The sequence below is a fragment of the Myotis brandtii genome, unplaced genomic scaffold, assembly GCF_000412655.1.
Source record: "Myotis brandtii unplaced genomic scaffold, ASM41265v1 scaffold230, whole genome shotgun sequence".
Taxonomy (NCBI): Eukaryota; Metazoa; Chordata; class Mammalia; order Chiroptera; family Vespertilionidae; genus Myotis; species Myotis brandtii.
This window is the reverse complement of record NW_005358650.1, coordinates 7,982,079-7,997,775: the sequence shown is the minus strand read 5'-3', so window position 1 is coordinate 7,997,775 and position 15,697 is coordinate 7,982,079. Positions and strand designations below refer to the sequence as shown.

General features: G+C 39.4%; 1 protein-coding gene across 8 annotated transcripts in view; it reads right to left on the bottom strand.

The window, feature by feature from the left end:
- The window catches only part of APC (adenomatous polyposis coli), a 109,025-nt gene that overhangs the window by 43,670 nt on the left and 49,658 nt on the right, over positions 1-15,697 (bottom strand). For all 8 annotated transcript variants that reach the window (XM_014539900.1, XM_014539898.1, XM_005866457.2 and 5 more), the window contains 3 exons: positions 15,324-15,525; positions 8,989-9,097; positions 6,246-6,359 (listed from right to left, as the gene is read on the bottom strand). In XM_014539900.1, the coding sequence (XP_014395386.1) occupies positions 6,246-6,359; positions 8,989-9,097; positions 15,324-15,525 (425 nt within the window). The remainder of the gene's footprint in view (positions 1-6,245; positions 6,360-8,988; positions 9,098-15,323; positions 15,526-15,697) is intronic.

Genomic DNA, 15,697 nt, shown 5'->3' with positions numbered 1-15,697 from the left:
AGGCACCTAGGGATTGGGCCTGCCCTCTGCCACCCGGGAGTGGGCCTAAGCCAGCAGGTCGTTATCTCCCGAGGGTCCCAGACTGGGAGAGGGCACAAGTGGGGCTGAGGGATACCCCCCCTGCCAGTGCACACATTTTTGTGCACCAGGCCTCTAGTATAATTATAAAAGATTATGACAATACAAAAGTATAAGTAACCTTCACCCTACAAATCCTCATTTTGCAGAAGCAAGCACTATTAACGATGTACATTTTTCCAACCTTTGCTTACATGCCTATAAGAAAGTAGGGACCCCAGTAATAAGTGTCTAAATATGTATTGAACAAATAAAGTAGTAAATAAATAAATAAACTGTTAACAGAGATATATGGAAACTAACAACCTCACATAGGCATGAACAAGAGTAAATTTTGTTTTGAGTTTCCCAAAAATGTTTACCTGTCATTTGTATATGTTTTACTAGTCATTTGTATTTTCTTTTCAATAAACTGACAGATTATATCCTCTATTCATTAAAAAAGAGTTGTCTTTTTTAAAATTCATTTTTAGGAATTCTTATAATTATAGGGATATTAACTATTTTCTCTGTTATGTGCTACAAATATTCCCTTAATGTATCTTCTGCGGGATGAACATTTTAAAATTTTATAAAATAAATTCATTACCCTTTTATTGCTTTTGAGTTTCCATTCTTAAGAAAGCCTCTTTTGCCTTATATTTTCTTCTATTAATTTTAGATTTATTTTTTACATTTAGATATTGAATCCACTTGTAATTTTTCTTGGATATGAAATAAGGATCTAACTGAATTTTTTTTCTTCCAAATAGGTTGCTAATTGTACTATTACTTACCATTTCAACCCAAATTTATAATGTAATTTTTATTATACAAACTAGAGGCCTGGTGCACGAATTAAATATATAAAATAAATATCAAAAATATAAGTCTTTGTTTTACTATGGTTGCAAATATCAAAAAATTTCTATATGTGACACGGCACCAGAGTTAAGTTAGGGTTTTTCAAAATGCTGACACGCCGAGCTCAAAAGGTTCGCCATCACTGTACTAGGGGCTCAGTGCATGAAATTCGTGCATGGGGGAGGGAGGGTGTCCCTCAGCCTGGCCTGCACCCTCTCCAATCTGGGGCCCCTTGGGGGATGTTGAACTGCTGGTTAGGCCCGATCCCGCAGAGTTAGGTAGGCCTGCCAGATCACCCCTAACCACTGGCCGGCCTACCTAATAACTCCTAACCACTCTGCCTGCCTACCTGATCACCCCTAACCACTCTGCCTGCCTGCCTGATTGCTCCTAACCACTTGCTTGGGGGTGAGGCCAGCCCAGTGAGGGGCCGTCTGCCTACCTGATCGCCCCTAACCACTTGCCTGCCTGATGACCCCTAACCGCTGGTCTGCCTACCTGATCATCCCTAACCACTCTGCCTGCCTGCCCCTAACTGCTTGCTTGGGGTTGGGGCCAGCCCAGCAAGGGGCCGTCTGTCTACCTGATGACCCCTAACCACTGGCCTGCCTACCTGATCGCTCCTAACCACTTGCCTGCTTACCTGATTGCCCCTAACCGCTGGCCTGCCTACCTGATAGCCCCTAACTACTTGCCTGCCTACCTGATCACCCCTAACCGTGGTCTGCCTGCCTGATCGCCCCTAGCCATTTGTTTGGGGCGGGGCCAGCCTGGCGAGGGGCCATCTGCCTACCTGATCACCCCTAACCGCTGGCCTGCCTACTTGATCACCCCTAACTGCTGGTTTGCCTGCCTGGTCACCACTAACCATTCTGCCTTCCTACCTGCCTGATCGCTCCTAACTGCTTGCTTTGGGGCAGGGCCAGTGGTGAGGGGCCATTGGTGGTTCTGGTCTAACGGTCGTTATGGTCATGACGCCATTGTGGTCTCTGGCCTTTTATTATACAGGACTACAGGCCCGTTGCATGAAGATTCGAGCAATAGGCCTTCCTTCCCCTGGTTACTGGCACCGGTTTTCGTCCAGCACTCGGGACCCAGGCCTTTGGTCCGGCTGCAGCAGCGAGGCTTGGCCTTTCCACTCGGGCCGCAGCAGCGAGGCTTGGCTTCTCCGCTCGGGCCGCAGCAGCGAGGCTTGGCTTCTCCGCTCGGGCCGCAGCAGCGAGGCTTGGCTTCTCCGCTCGGGCCGCAGCAGCGAGGCTTGGCTTCTCCGCTCGGGCCGCAGCAGCGAGGCTTGGCTTCTCCGCTCGGGCCGCAGCAGCGAGGCTTGGCTTCTCCGCTCGGGCCGCAGCAGCGAGGCTTGGCTTCTCCGCTCGGGCCGCAGCAGCGAGGCTTGGCTTCTCCGCTCGGGCCGCAGCAGCGAGGCTTGGCTTCTCCGCTCGGGCCGCAGCAGCGAGGCTTGGCTTCTCCGCTCGGGCCGCAGCCCTTCAGCCAAGCCTGTGCCCTCTCGCAGTCTGGGACCCCTTGGGGGATGACCACCTGCTGGCTTAGGCCCGCTCCCTAGGGGTTGGGCCTAAGCTGGCAGTCAGACATCCATCCCTCTGGCAGCCCGGGAGCCCTCAGGGGATGTCCACTTGCCAGTGGGGAGCTGGCCTAAGCTGTAGTCGGACATCCTTAGCGCTGCTGAGGAGGCAGGAGAGGCTCCCACCACCACCACCACTGTACTGGCAGCCATCAGCCTGGCTTCTGGCTGAGCAGAGCTCCCCCTATGGGAGCGCACTGACCACTGGGGGCAGCTCCTGCATTGAGCGTCTGCCCCCTGGTGGTCAGTGTGAATCACAGTGACCAGTCATTCCCAGTCGTTCTGCTGTTAGGGTCAATTTGCATATTACCCTTTTATTTTATAGGGTAGAGGCCTGGTGCATGGGTGGGGGCTGGCTGGTTTGCCCTGAAGGGTGTCCCGGATCAGGGTGGGGGTCCCCACTGGGATGCCTGGCCAGCCTGGGTGAGTGGCTGATGGCTGTTTGCAGGCTGCCCAAGCCCCCCAGCGGGGACCCTCATCCCATGAGGGTGTGGCCATCCTGGGTGAGGGGCTGATGGCTGTTTGCAGGCTGACCACGGCCCCCAGCCAACCAAGCTCCCAGTGGAGGCTGGCTGGAAGCAGGTATCTGGGATTTATTTATCTTCTATAATTGATAATTGAAACTTTGTTGCCTTGAGTGAAGGCCACAGCTGGCCAGGGCAGGTGGGAAGCTTGGCAACCAAGCCTCTTGCTTGCTCCAGCTCCGTGGCTGCTGGCTGCCATCTTGGTTGCGTTAATTTGCATATAGTCGCTCTGATGGGCTGGTGGGCGTGGCTTGGGGGCGTAGTGGAGGTGTGGTCAATTTGCATGTTTCTTTTTTATAGATTAGATTCCATGTAATCTTGCCTCTCCTTCTACTACCCATTCTGATCCACTTGCATATGTATATTCTTGTGCTATCACAATGTAATTATTAAGACAACTTTACAGTAATGTTTAATGAATATAAATCCCCATTTATTATGATTTCTTTCTTAAATATTTTTGGAAACTCTTACATTATAAACCTTAGAATCATTTTTCCAAGTTGCAAAGAAAGTATTTAGATAATTAGAATTGCATTTAGATTATAATTAGAATTGTATTATATTTATATACTAATTTAAAAAATATAAATACTTTTAGGATATTAATATCTTCTTATCCAGACTTCTCTATTTTTTAAAAACTGAGTTATAATTGAAATATAACAGTATATTGGTTTTAGGTGTATAACATGAATACTAAAGTCTCTCTTTGTTATTGGTCTCACAAATAGTGCAGCAATGACAATCATAAAATCTATATCTATATTCTTATTGCCTTAAGTAAATGTTTCTGTAGGACATATTCCTAGAAGTCCTACAGAATTACCAGGTCAAAAGGCATATGCATTTAAATTTTTACAGGTAGTGCCACATTGTCCTCCATAAATATATCAATTTATTCTTCAAAAAACGGGGTAGACGTTGCTTCTACTTTCACACTCTCACCAGTATTGCATGCCACCAAACTGTAAAGTTTTTGCCACTCTGATAGGCCATAAAACAAACAAAACCACCACCATCATCTCCACCACAACCACCAACATAAAAACAACCTATTTTACATCATATTTCCCTGATGACTAATGATGCTTAAGCATCACAATTGTTTACTAACCACTTGTACTTATTCATGATAGGACTACTCATATCTTCTGATTATTTTACTATTTGGTTGGCTTATTTTTAATTGATTTGTAGGTGCTCCTTGTACATCAGGAATATTAATTCCTTACACATATATGCTACAAACATTTCCATTATTTGCCTTTACACTCTGTACAACATTCTTTAACCCTAACTTTGCTATTTCCAGGATAAACGAATGTTTGTACTTCTAAAAATGTGGACTGAAACTTCCTTAGAATATCAACTACCAAAATAAAGAACATTGGATTCCAAAACAAAATTAAAATATCCGTATCAGCACATATCTGGCCAAAAAAATAACCAGTTAATCTCTCTTCTAGGATATAGATTAAACTTCCTGAATACACCTACTTATGTTACACAAGAATTTTCACATCTATCATGTCTTTTTGTTCCTCTAAAAACAAGGATCTCTAAAAACAAACACTTAACAAATACAAAAAAATCAACTTCTATATATAGTATTCATATATTCATATTCTAAGAAGATAAATTCATATAAACCAAATTAATATTTCTCATTTTTTTTCTGTAAACAAATCTGCCTGACATTTTTAAAGTAATTCCTTGAAAATCCCAAATATCACAAATACTAAGTTTAAAATAGAATATAGTTTTTGGAAATTCTTTATATATCTTCATTTTAATTCTTTGTCACTTATATGGTGATAAATATCTTCTCTCAATTTATAACTTTCTTTAAGGTTCCTCGTGAAGGTAAATTCTTAATTTTAATACAGTAAAATGTATCAATCTTTTATAACTAGTGTTTTATATTTTATTTTAAAAATCCTTTTATTTCCTACTGAAAGGTTTAAAAGTTTTACTTTTGACATTTAAGATATTAATCTGAATGGGATAGGGTTTGGGGAAATTTTAAGAGAATTTATTATATATACCTATTATAACATATGTATGTATTAATTGAGCATCTAGTCCAGCCGTGGGCAAACTACGGCCTGCGGGCCGGATCCGGCCCGTTTGAAATGAATAAAACAAACAAAAAAAAGACCGTACCCTTTTATGTAATGATGTTTACTTTGAATTTATATTAGTTCACACAAACACTCCATCCATGCTTTTGTTCCGGCCCTCTGGTCCAGTTTAAGAACCCATTGTGGCCCTCGAGTCAAAAAGTTTGCCCACCCCTGATCTAGTCTCATTGCGAAACCAACAGGTTTGGACTATGAAAGATATATGATTTGGTGTTTAAGTATCACCTTAGTCTACCACCATACTCCAGCACAAATAGCATATACATTATGTTTATGAAGCTAAGGCTTTGGGGAATTAAAATGTCCTGTTAGTGATTTTGAAAATATGAAATAAACTTTTCAGAATATAAAAATGCAGTTATATCACACATATGAATGTAGTTCTCCCTTTTACTTGCTAAAGAAAATCTTTAAAATAATTCTTTCCTCCCAATTTGTTCATACGTGTATGTATGTGTGTATACACACACACACACACACACACACACACACACACACACACACACACACATTTTTAGTTTTCCATGCTTGCTTTGAAACAGATAAGGCAACCAGCAAAGCCTCTTCAGGACTTAAAAACATTAGTAATATCAAATTCAATATATGGAAATGCTTAACAAATAACAAAGTCAGTTAATATTCTTTCCTGACATAAGTTGAAGGTTGAAATAGGGAAGTGTTCTCTATCCAACTCATTTCATATTTCCCAATGTCCTCTTTATATGTTTCTTTCCTACTTCCTCGAATGAGGATATCCTTTTTCTTTTTTTAGTGTATAACTTAAAGAGCAGTATTTGGAATGTCATTACACACACTCAGATTACAGTAAGTAAAAATTTCAAAGGACAACTGGAGGTGGCTATCAGCTACCAGATGACCAGCATCTAACTCTTTTCCCGCTTACAATTCTAAGGCAAAGCAGAAAAGTATCAGGAAAATGAAATATAGTGGAGGCAGAATTATGTGAACACTGGTTATGTTGTCTAGTGGCCATGGTATATTATTCTTATTTTGAAATAGTGTCAAAGATAGAGTAATGTTTAGCTTGTGCTAGGTTTAATTTATTAAATCAGTTACCTGTGCTCGTTTTTCCATATCTTGGCATGTTCCTAGTTGTTCTTCCATTGCAACTCTGATTTGCCTTGCTTCATATTCCAATTGCCTCCTGGTCATATCAGTTTGTAAGGAAAACTGAAGCCATAAATAAAATTAAAGTGTTAATATCTCATGCTTGTGTGTTTAAGAAAAAAAAACACCTAAATACCAACAGAAAATTAATAAGGAAATATGTATAAGTTATGGTGAATGAGAAAATTGTATTTTACTCCAAGGAGTCCTAAAATGTAAATTATAGGTCCTAGGCTCAGTCTGAGTCCCTAATGTGAAATGCAGAATTGAAACATTTTTACTGCCCCATAGCCACAAATGTCTTTAATTAAATTGTACTATTACATTTAACATACAAATAATTGGTCCAGTAAGCCTAACTTTAGTTTCCTTCTGATTCTTCTTCATTGAAGAAGTACTACTTTTAATTATTAAAAGCTAGTATATTAATGTGGACAACATAGAAAAATAAAAAAACAGGTTCATTATCCTTAAGTTTGTACCTCAATTTAAGGTAAGGATTACCATATACATGCAGACTAAACAGAGAAAACTCCATGTGTAAAATGAAGAAAATGGGATAAGAAAAAGCTTTATGTAATATAATCATAAATCATGAGGAAAAAGTCAACACAAGCCCAAGGATTCCAGATTGTATTGTCAGTTAACTTAGAGGAGCTCTGACCCTTTTCCTGTTCCTATGTAGAATGTATTCCTACAGGCATACCCAAATTATGGGCTGCAATATGGAAGAAACTCTGAATGTTATTTCTAATTAGAGGCCCAGTGCACGAAATTCGTGCATGGGTAGGGTCCCTAGTGGCTGCTGGCTGCTGGCCAGGGCCTCCCTTCCCCTGGCTGCCTGCCACTGCCAGCCAGGGCAGGGCTGGCTTGGGGGAGGGGCTGGCCGGCCCCGCCCCTGGTCAAACTCCAAGTCGAGGGGACAATTTGCATATTAGGCTTTTATTATATAGGATTCCCAATTAGCCAGTTGTAACTCCACTGATACATTCTCCACTTCCTACTACTCCACAAAAAAAGATGAACATGACACAGTATGTTGCAACAATATGCTTTAGATCTGACATTTTAAAATCAATGTCTATATCTTGATACACATTCCCATATGAAAATGTTCTTAACTTGGCTTCCCAATAGTAAAAACAACATTTGTAAAATTAAAAAACATTTATGGAACGCAAGCAATTGAAATTGGCTAACGTTGCCAAATAATCCATGGTAATGTCTTACATAATCTATTAAATAAATTCATCAAGGAATAATTATTTTACAACTGATCTTTGTTTCAGATATTAACCAGTTGCTCTTGAATTGTCACATATATCTGACCCCTTTCCTAAACCTGACTACACACAGACAGTGGTCTCTAAATTTGTATATTCTAATTACCAAAGTGAATGCTGAATAAAACTATACTTTGGTTTTTTTGTTTATAAGAGTAAAAATCCCACCAAACCTTCCTTGTTTGCTAACAACTCTACAATAACTATTCTTTCACCATTTGTGTCTCCTTATTTCCCAGGAAGGTGTTAAGGACATTGTCAGGGAGGAGGATCTTCTCTCTCCCTCTCAAAACCCTGAAAGAGTGTCCTAGGACTGACTAAGCACTTAAGCTTCTAGTTCTAGCTCCTGCCAGACAATGCCCACTCAGGCAGCCTGGCTAACTACATGTTTTGGAAAAAGGTTTTTCTTCCATTTTTGCTTTTTATTATGTTCCCTCAAAAGTACTATTAAAAAATGAAAAAATCTAAGCTAAGAGAGAAAGATGTATTTTAAATATATCTTTTTAAAAATATTTTTAAAAGTTAGAAAAATATTTGTAAGCAACAGTTGAAATACAGTCTTGGTTGAAATTACTAATGTATTTCAGAAATGTGCTTATATGTGCCACCTCCATGAATTAAGATAGGTGGGGAGGGAGAGACTGACAAGATTAAATTCTTTTACACAGCTATATTTGTTTGCAAAACAAATTTTAGTACATGCAAAAAGTTCTAAGATCCATGTCAAAAGCTATTGTCATTTATAATAACTGAAAATAGCACTCAAATTATCTTCAAAGATATTTTTGTTCAAAAACTATCTGGCATGATTCCTATAACATGGTTCAAAAAATAGACAGATGGTGATAAACACTTCTACAGTGTATGTTTGGCAACTCAATACACAATAAAAAAACAACAGTTGCCTAGTTAAATCCTGAGTCCTTTAGAATTCAAACAATAGATTTTTGGAACTCAGGGCTTAAACATAAATATTTGCTTGAGAACAATGAAGTTTTATCATCATTATAAACAAAAATTCATTATTATATATTCAAGTTTAAAGTTAGAGAATACATATTTTAGTTTACAAATAATTATAGACGCAGTTATCCCACATTTTTAATAGATAATTTAGGTACTTTTAAAAAATCAAGTTAGTGCCCTAGCCGGTTTGGCTCAGTGTACAGAGCGTCGGCCTGTGGACTCAAGGGTCCTGGGTTCAATTCTGGTCAAGGGCACATGCCCGGGTTGTGGGCTCAGTCCCCAGTAGGGGGGTGCAGGAGGCAGCCAACAATAATTCCCTCTCATCATTGATGTTTCTAAATCTCTCTTCCTCTCCCTCTCTGAAATCAATAAAAATATATTAAAAAATAAATAAAAATCAAGTCAGTAAAGTCTATAATAAGTCATTTTGCCAAGCTACTTACATTTTCAGTTAAAGGAAGACTATCTATTCTTTTAGTGAGATTCTGAAGTTGAGCGTAATACCAGTCTTTTTCCTTTTCTTCTTTGTCAAGATCAGCAAGAAGTAATGATCTGTTTTGTTTTTTTAAAAAAAGGTTAAGGTTACACAATGCTAATATAGAGTACATAACAGCAGTTCTTATTACCTGTTACTGTAAAGTTCTCTCTTCAAGTTAAAGTATTAATAATGAATAAATGAAAAACATTGATTTTTGAAGATGGAACTTACAATGTTATAATCATTAAAGTTGAATATTAAAAAGATTTTTTTCAGCTAAACAAGGTGCTAATCAACATTATAATATTTACATGTCACCAAAGGCATTGTCTTCACATTCATGCAGTGTAAGAATATGATGATGGCTTGTAGTAAAAAGTACATATAACAAACCTCCAAACTAATACAAGAAAGAAAGGTACAATAAAGAAGAAAAGAAAAGGAGTAGGTATGAAGAAAATGAACTTAGAGTATAAGAAGCTACTGCATTGGACACAAATGTAGTTTTTTTGCTTCTCAGCAGCCAAAATAGTAAAAAATATATTGTCACTGTACAATAAGAGGAAGTTATTCTGAGGGAAACAAACACTTTTCTTAGTTTGGAATTTGAAGATGAATTTATGTAATTTCTGAACTACCCAAGAGATGTTGTCCTGAATAACAATCTATATATCTATATATCAGAGTCTATATGATCATTATAAACATAAATGCAAACTAAGAGTGTCACTGAGATAAAACTCAGTTGGTACAAAGCATTATGTTAAGTGAAATAAGCCAGTCAGAGAAAGATAAATATCACATGATCTCACTCATTTGTGGAATATAATGAACAACATAAACTGATGAACAAAAACAGATCCAGAGAAATAGAAGCATAGATCAGATCATCAAACCTCAGAGGGAAGAGCCTAACCAATGGACACAGACACCAGGGGGGTGAGGGCATGAATGGGGGTGGGGTGGAGGGGCCAATGGGGGAATAAGGACACATATGTAATACCTTAATCAATAAAGAAAAAAAAAAAGTATGTGATCTCTTTTCATGTGGCTCTTTCCCAAAGCTGCTATTACCATTTTCTTGTTTATATTTCCAGAGATATTCTATAACAGTGGTTCTCAACCTGTGGGTCGCGACCCCTTTGGGGGTTGAACGACCCTTTCACAGGGGTCACCTAAGACCATCAGAAAACACATATATAATTACATATTGTTTTTGTGATTAATCACTATGCTTTCATTATGTTCAATTTGTAACAATGAAAATACATCCTGCATATCAGATATTTACATGGCGATTCATAACAGTAGCAAAATTACAGTTATGAAGTAGCAACGAAAATAATTTTATGGTTGGGGGTCACCACAACATGAGGAACTGTATTAAAGGGTTGCGGCATTAGGAAGGTTGAGAACCACTGTTCTATAACAATGTAAGGATCTATGTACATTCTTAAACATAAACAGTACCACGTGTTACCTTATAACTTATTTTCCACTAAAAAATCTTGGAGATAATTTTGTATCAGGTCCAATGTATTTAGTGGGCAGGGACATAGTATTCCATAGTATTCTTGAATCCATAACCACTTCTATGCTAGAGGACATTCAGGATCTTTCTAACCTTTTGCTATTATAGAGAACTAGAGACCCAATGCACGAAATTCGTGCACGGGTAGAGTCCCTAACTGCTGCCGGCCTGGGCTTGGGCCTCCCTCCCTTCCCCTAGCTGCCTGCCGCCGCCAGTGTTTCCCTCCCTTCCCCCGGCTGCCTGCAGCTGCTGCTAGCCAGGTCCTCCCTCCCTTCCCCTGGCTGGCCCCGCCCCCTGGTCGAACTCCTGGACAAACTTCCAGTTTAGGGGACAATTTGCATACTACACTTTTATTACATAGGATGCTGCACTGATTATCCTTACACATAATATCATTTCACACATGTGCAACCATGTATACTGCCCTTGTTAGATGTTATTTATGTACCTACTAGAGGCCTGGTGCATGAAATTCATGTGTGGTTACAGTCCCTAGGCCTGGCCTACGATCAGGGCCATCTTCCCCAGTTGCCCACAGCCAACCCCACCACCCACCGCCACCCACCCCCAGTTCCCTGTTCACCATCTGGTGATTGGTGCCTGATGGCCAGGGGAAGGGACTGAGAGGTCAGCTGTTGCCACCTGCTCGCCGGCCCCACTCCCGCTGCAGGTGGCCATTAGGCGATCAGAGCCTGCCAGCCGGGGAAAGAGACCAAGAGGTGGTCAGTGCGCCTCACAGTGACTGGTCCAGCAGTCATTCTGCCGTTAGGGTCAATTTGCATATTACCCTTTTATTATATAGGATTGCCTTCACCAATGTAAATGTTTTATTAAACTTTTTTATTGTTGTAAATGTAGGTTGCTTTTCCTCCAAAAATGGTCTATCACTACGGTTTTAGTTTGACTTCTTTTAGTATGAGTGAGGGTAGGCATTTTTTCAGTAACCATTTGTATTTTCTTGTCTGTGGCTTTTTCTTACTTATAGAACCTCTTCTATGTTAAGAATAACCACACTTTGTTAGTTATATGGGTTGCAAATATAATTTCTCAGTTTATCACATATCTTTTAACTTTGTTTACAATGTTTGTCATGTAAGATTGATTGATTGATTGACTGATTTAAACCCTCACCTGAGGATATTTTTTTCCTTTGAATTTTTGAAAGAGTGGAAGGGAGGGAGGAGGAGAGGGGAGAGAGAAAAATAAATATCTACGTGAGACAGACACATCAATTAGTTGCCTCCCGCATGCACCCTGACCAGGGCTGGGGATGAACCTGCAACCAAGGTACATGCTCTTGACCAGGAATTGAACCCATGACCCTTCAGTCCATGGGCCGATGCTGTAATCATGAGCAAACTGGCCAAGGCATGATATTCTTGTAATCAGATTTGTGGACATTTTCTATTATGGCTTCTGGAGCTTGCTCATATATGGAGAAAGATGCTCCCCACTCAGATATTGTTATTTTAAAATCCTATTTGATGATAATTTCTTGGAAAAATATGTATGCATATATGTGGAAGGTTCTATGCTTTATAAAATTCCCTTTCCTTTTCTTGAGAAGCAATTTTTAAAATAAGAAACAAGCCTTCACTTTTAATGTGGGAACCTCAATAGTGAGGGAATCCATAATCCATGGTAGGGAAATAAGCCCTGCTTATGATGTAGCAACCTTCACAGAGTGTGGACTAATGAGAAGCCACATTTCCTTCCATTTCTAACAACAGAAGCAGGGAAAAGCACTGTAGAAAGCCTGAACCCCTTTCAAAAGCTGAGCACCAAACTAGCATAAAGATAAAATATGATTCTATTTTTCAGCTTTCCTGGGTGAGGACCTGCAGGACCCAGCAGGACTAAAGTAGGCAAAAGAGATAGATAGGTGGTGATACTCTGATTACCCTCTAATAAACAGGCTTATGAAATAAGAGCTGGGTATGTAAAGTGAGAGGCCAAATGTTACTGATGGTGGTAGAGTAAGGGGGAGGTTAGAGAGAATAGGGACAAGTTGTTACTATAAAGTTTAAGCTCAAACTGTGAAAAAAATGCTTTGGGAAAGCCAAGGCTATAGTGTCTTGAACTAAAATGATATGATAGTAGTTGACCTTGTAACTCACACAGCAGTGCTTAAAACTCAGAAATTAAACTAGGTCTAGACCCAGACGCAGGTAGGTCTTTAGGGTTTAGTGTACTAATGGCTTATATAGTGACTAGAGGCCTGCAGGATCGGGCTGAAACTGGCTCTCCGACATCCCCCGAGGGGTCCCAGATTGTGAGGGAGCAGGCCAGGCTGAGGGACCCCACCGGTGCATGATTGGGGCCGGGGAGGGACGCGAGAGATCGGCCAGCCAGGAAGGAACTGCCAGCCAGGAAGGGACTGCGGGAGGGCTCCAGGGCATGTCCGGCCCATCTCGCTCCGTCCAGATCAGCCGGACCCCAGCAGCAAGCTAACCTACCAGTTGGAGCATCTGCCCCTGGTGGTTAGTGCACGTATAGCGACTGGTGGACCAGTCAAGTGTCTGCCCCCTGGTGGTCAGTGCACATCATAGTGAGGGGCTGAGTGGCCTTAGCATATCATTAGCATATTATGCTTTGATTGGTTGAATGGCCAACCGGTTGACTGGACACTTAGCATATTAGGCTTTTATTTTATAGGACTGTCAACAGTCTTCCTTAAAAATGCTTCTTCATGTAAGCCTCATGTCTTCTTAGTCCTCTACCTAACTCAGAATCACCTAGAATAGTATGGCACACAAGTTATTAGGTATTTAATAAATATTTGTTAAATAAATTAATGGCTAACATGACAATAGCTAACATTTATTAAGTGCTCTATATATAAGATATAGTGCTAAGGACTTTTTATTTATTATTTATTTATTTATTTTATTGATTTTTTACAGAGAGGAAGGGAGAAGGATAGAGAGCTAGAAACATCGATGAGAGAGAAACATCGATCAGCTGCCTCCTGCACGCCCCCTACTGGGGATGTGCCCACAACCAAGGTACATGCCCCTGACTGGAATCGAACCCGGGACTCTTCAGTCCGCAGGCTGACACTCCATCCACTGAGCCAAACCAGTCAGGGCGTGCTAAGGACTTTTTAAAAAAATCTATAGATTTTTAAATCTCCTTCTATTAATGGGAAACCTGAGGTTCAAAAGGCTTATAGAGCTATTGACCTGGTTTTGAATCCTGGTTTGACTATTTACTAGCACTTATCTTGTGTAATACAGAAAAAGAGAAAAAAAGAGGCAGAGAGAATTAATCTCTGACTTAAGGGATGTCTAGAAAGAAAGAACAGAAACATAGGGGAGAACATCATCAAATAAATAACATACAGAATTTTCAAAAGCTGTAGAAAACAAATTTTCAGATCAAAAGGGCACACTAGTATCCCACACGGTGAATGAAGAAAACACACACACCAAGGCATTGTAAAAGCTTCAAAGAGGAAAAATTGTTGCCTACAAAGGTATAAGAATCAGCCTGGTATCAAATCTCTCATCAGTAACACTGATAATGAGAGGAAAATGAATTTGAACCTAGTCCTACCCAAACTATCAATCAAGTGTGAGAGCAAAATAAAGATACTGTCACATAAACAAGGTCTCAATTTTCTCCCCTCCAACATAGTGAGAACCAAGAGGATGCAAGATATATCAGAACTACACACACAAACACCCTCTCCTCTCTCTCTGTCTGTTAATAAAATAAGGACTTTACCTACATGAAGCAAAGTTCCTAAGAAAGTCAGTATGCTCACATGTCCTTTGCCTCTTAATAGAACTCAAAGGGGACAAAGATGAAAGACCATGGATCCTAGTTAGCTTCTTCTTTTTCAGCATAGTATTTCCTACACTGTCAGACAGAAATAGTCCAGGTTCAAGGTACCAAACAGACTCATGTAAACTTAAGAGATGTGACTCATGTGAACACTACTGGTCCAGATGATTATTCCTATTTTTGTAGATGGACAAACCTAAAACCAGAGAAAGTAATCAATGGTCTTTTGTTTCTCAGTGAGATATACTGGACCTTTTTCATATGTTAATATTCGATTTTGACAACTCTATAAGGTAATACCATATTCCAATTTTACAGATGAAAACAACACCAAAATTTAATGACTTGACCAAGGTTCCAGAGCTAATATGTAACACTTTTATACATGTTAACATTTCTTGAATGTCTATTAGAATTTTTAGGAATATAAAGATAATAAAGTTTCATTTATGCATTGAGGAATTTATAACCTTCTAGGAGACATATATTTTTGACAAAATTCTTGATAATGATATATGTTCTGATATTTGTAATGTGATGATTTTAACTGCAGGAAGAATACACTGACTGTGAGACCAGAACTCATTCCATATGTCAAGCAATGTTTTTGACACTGATCTAGTAGTTATTTTAGTTCAGAAGATAAACAGAAATGCAATTAAAAATCAGTTATATATTTTAACATAGAAATTGTGATCCTGTGTAGGACCCAATGTGCAGAGCACTCAAGAGTATTTAAGTGACAAAATATAAATCTTACAATCCCAAGAAATTGCCTCCTTTAAATTTTTAGATTTCATATAGGGACAATCAGCCACATACTATCTTTGAGTTAATAAATGCAAAATGCTCTCTAAATGTTAGTGGTCACCCATTGTACATATTTCATAATTCATATCTTGTATTACAAAATGACAAAATAATAGCAAAAATTGAGGCATACAAATCAATGTTTGCTTTTTAATGAAAAAAAAAAAAGTTACCTCTCTTTCTCAAGTTCTTCTAAATAACCAGTATTTTCTCTGCTTCCGTTTACAAACCCTCTTCTTGGAAATGAACCCATAGGAACAGGACTGCACTCTCCTGAACGACTGGATACAGATCCTTCCCGGCTTCCATAAGAACGGAGGGACATTTTGGACCGTAGTTTTACTCCAGGGAAATTACTGCTATCTAAGTTAAGCTCTAAATAAAATAGAGACAAGTTTTAATATAATAATTGCTTTAAGTAGTCTAATGCAATATTATTATTTTAAAAGTGAAATCTCAGGTTCATATTTAGCTCTCAACTTTAACCACTTTATAATTGAAAAATTCTCTCTCTCTCTCTCTCTCTCTCTCTCTCTCTCTCTATATA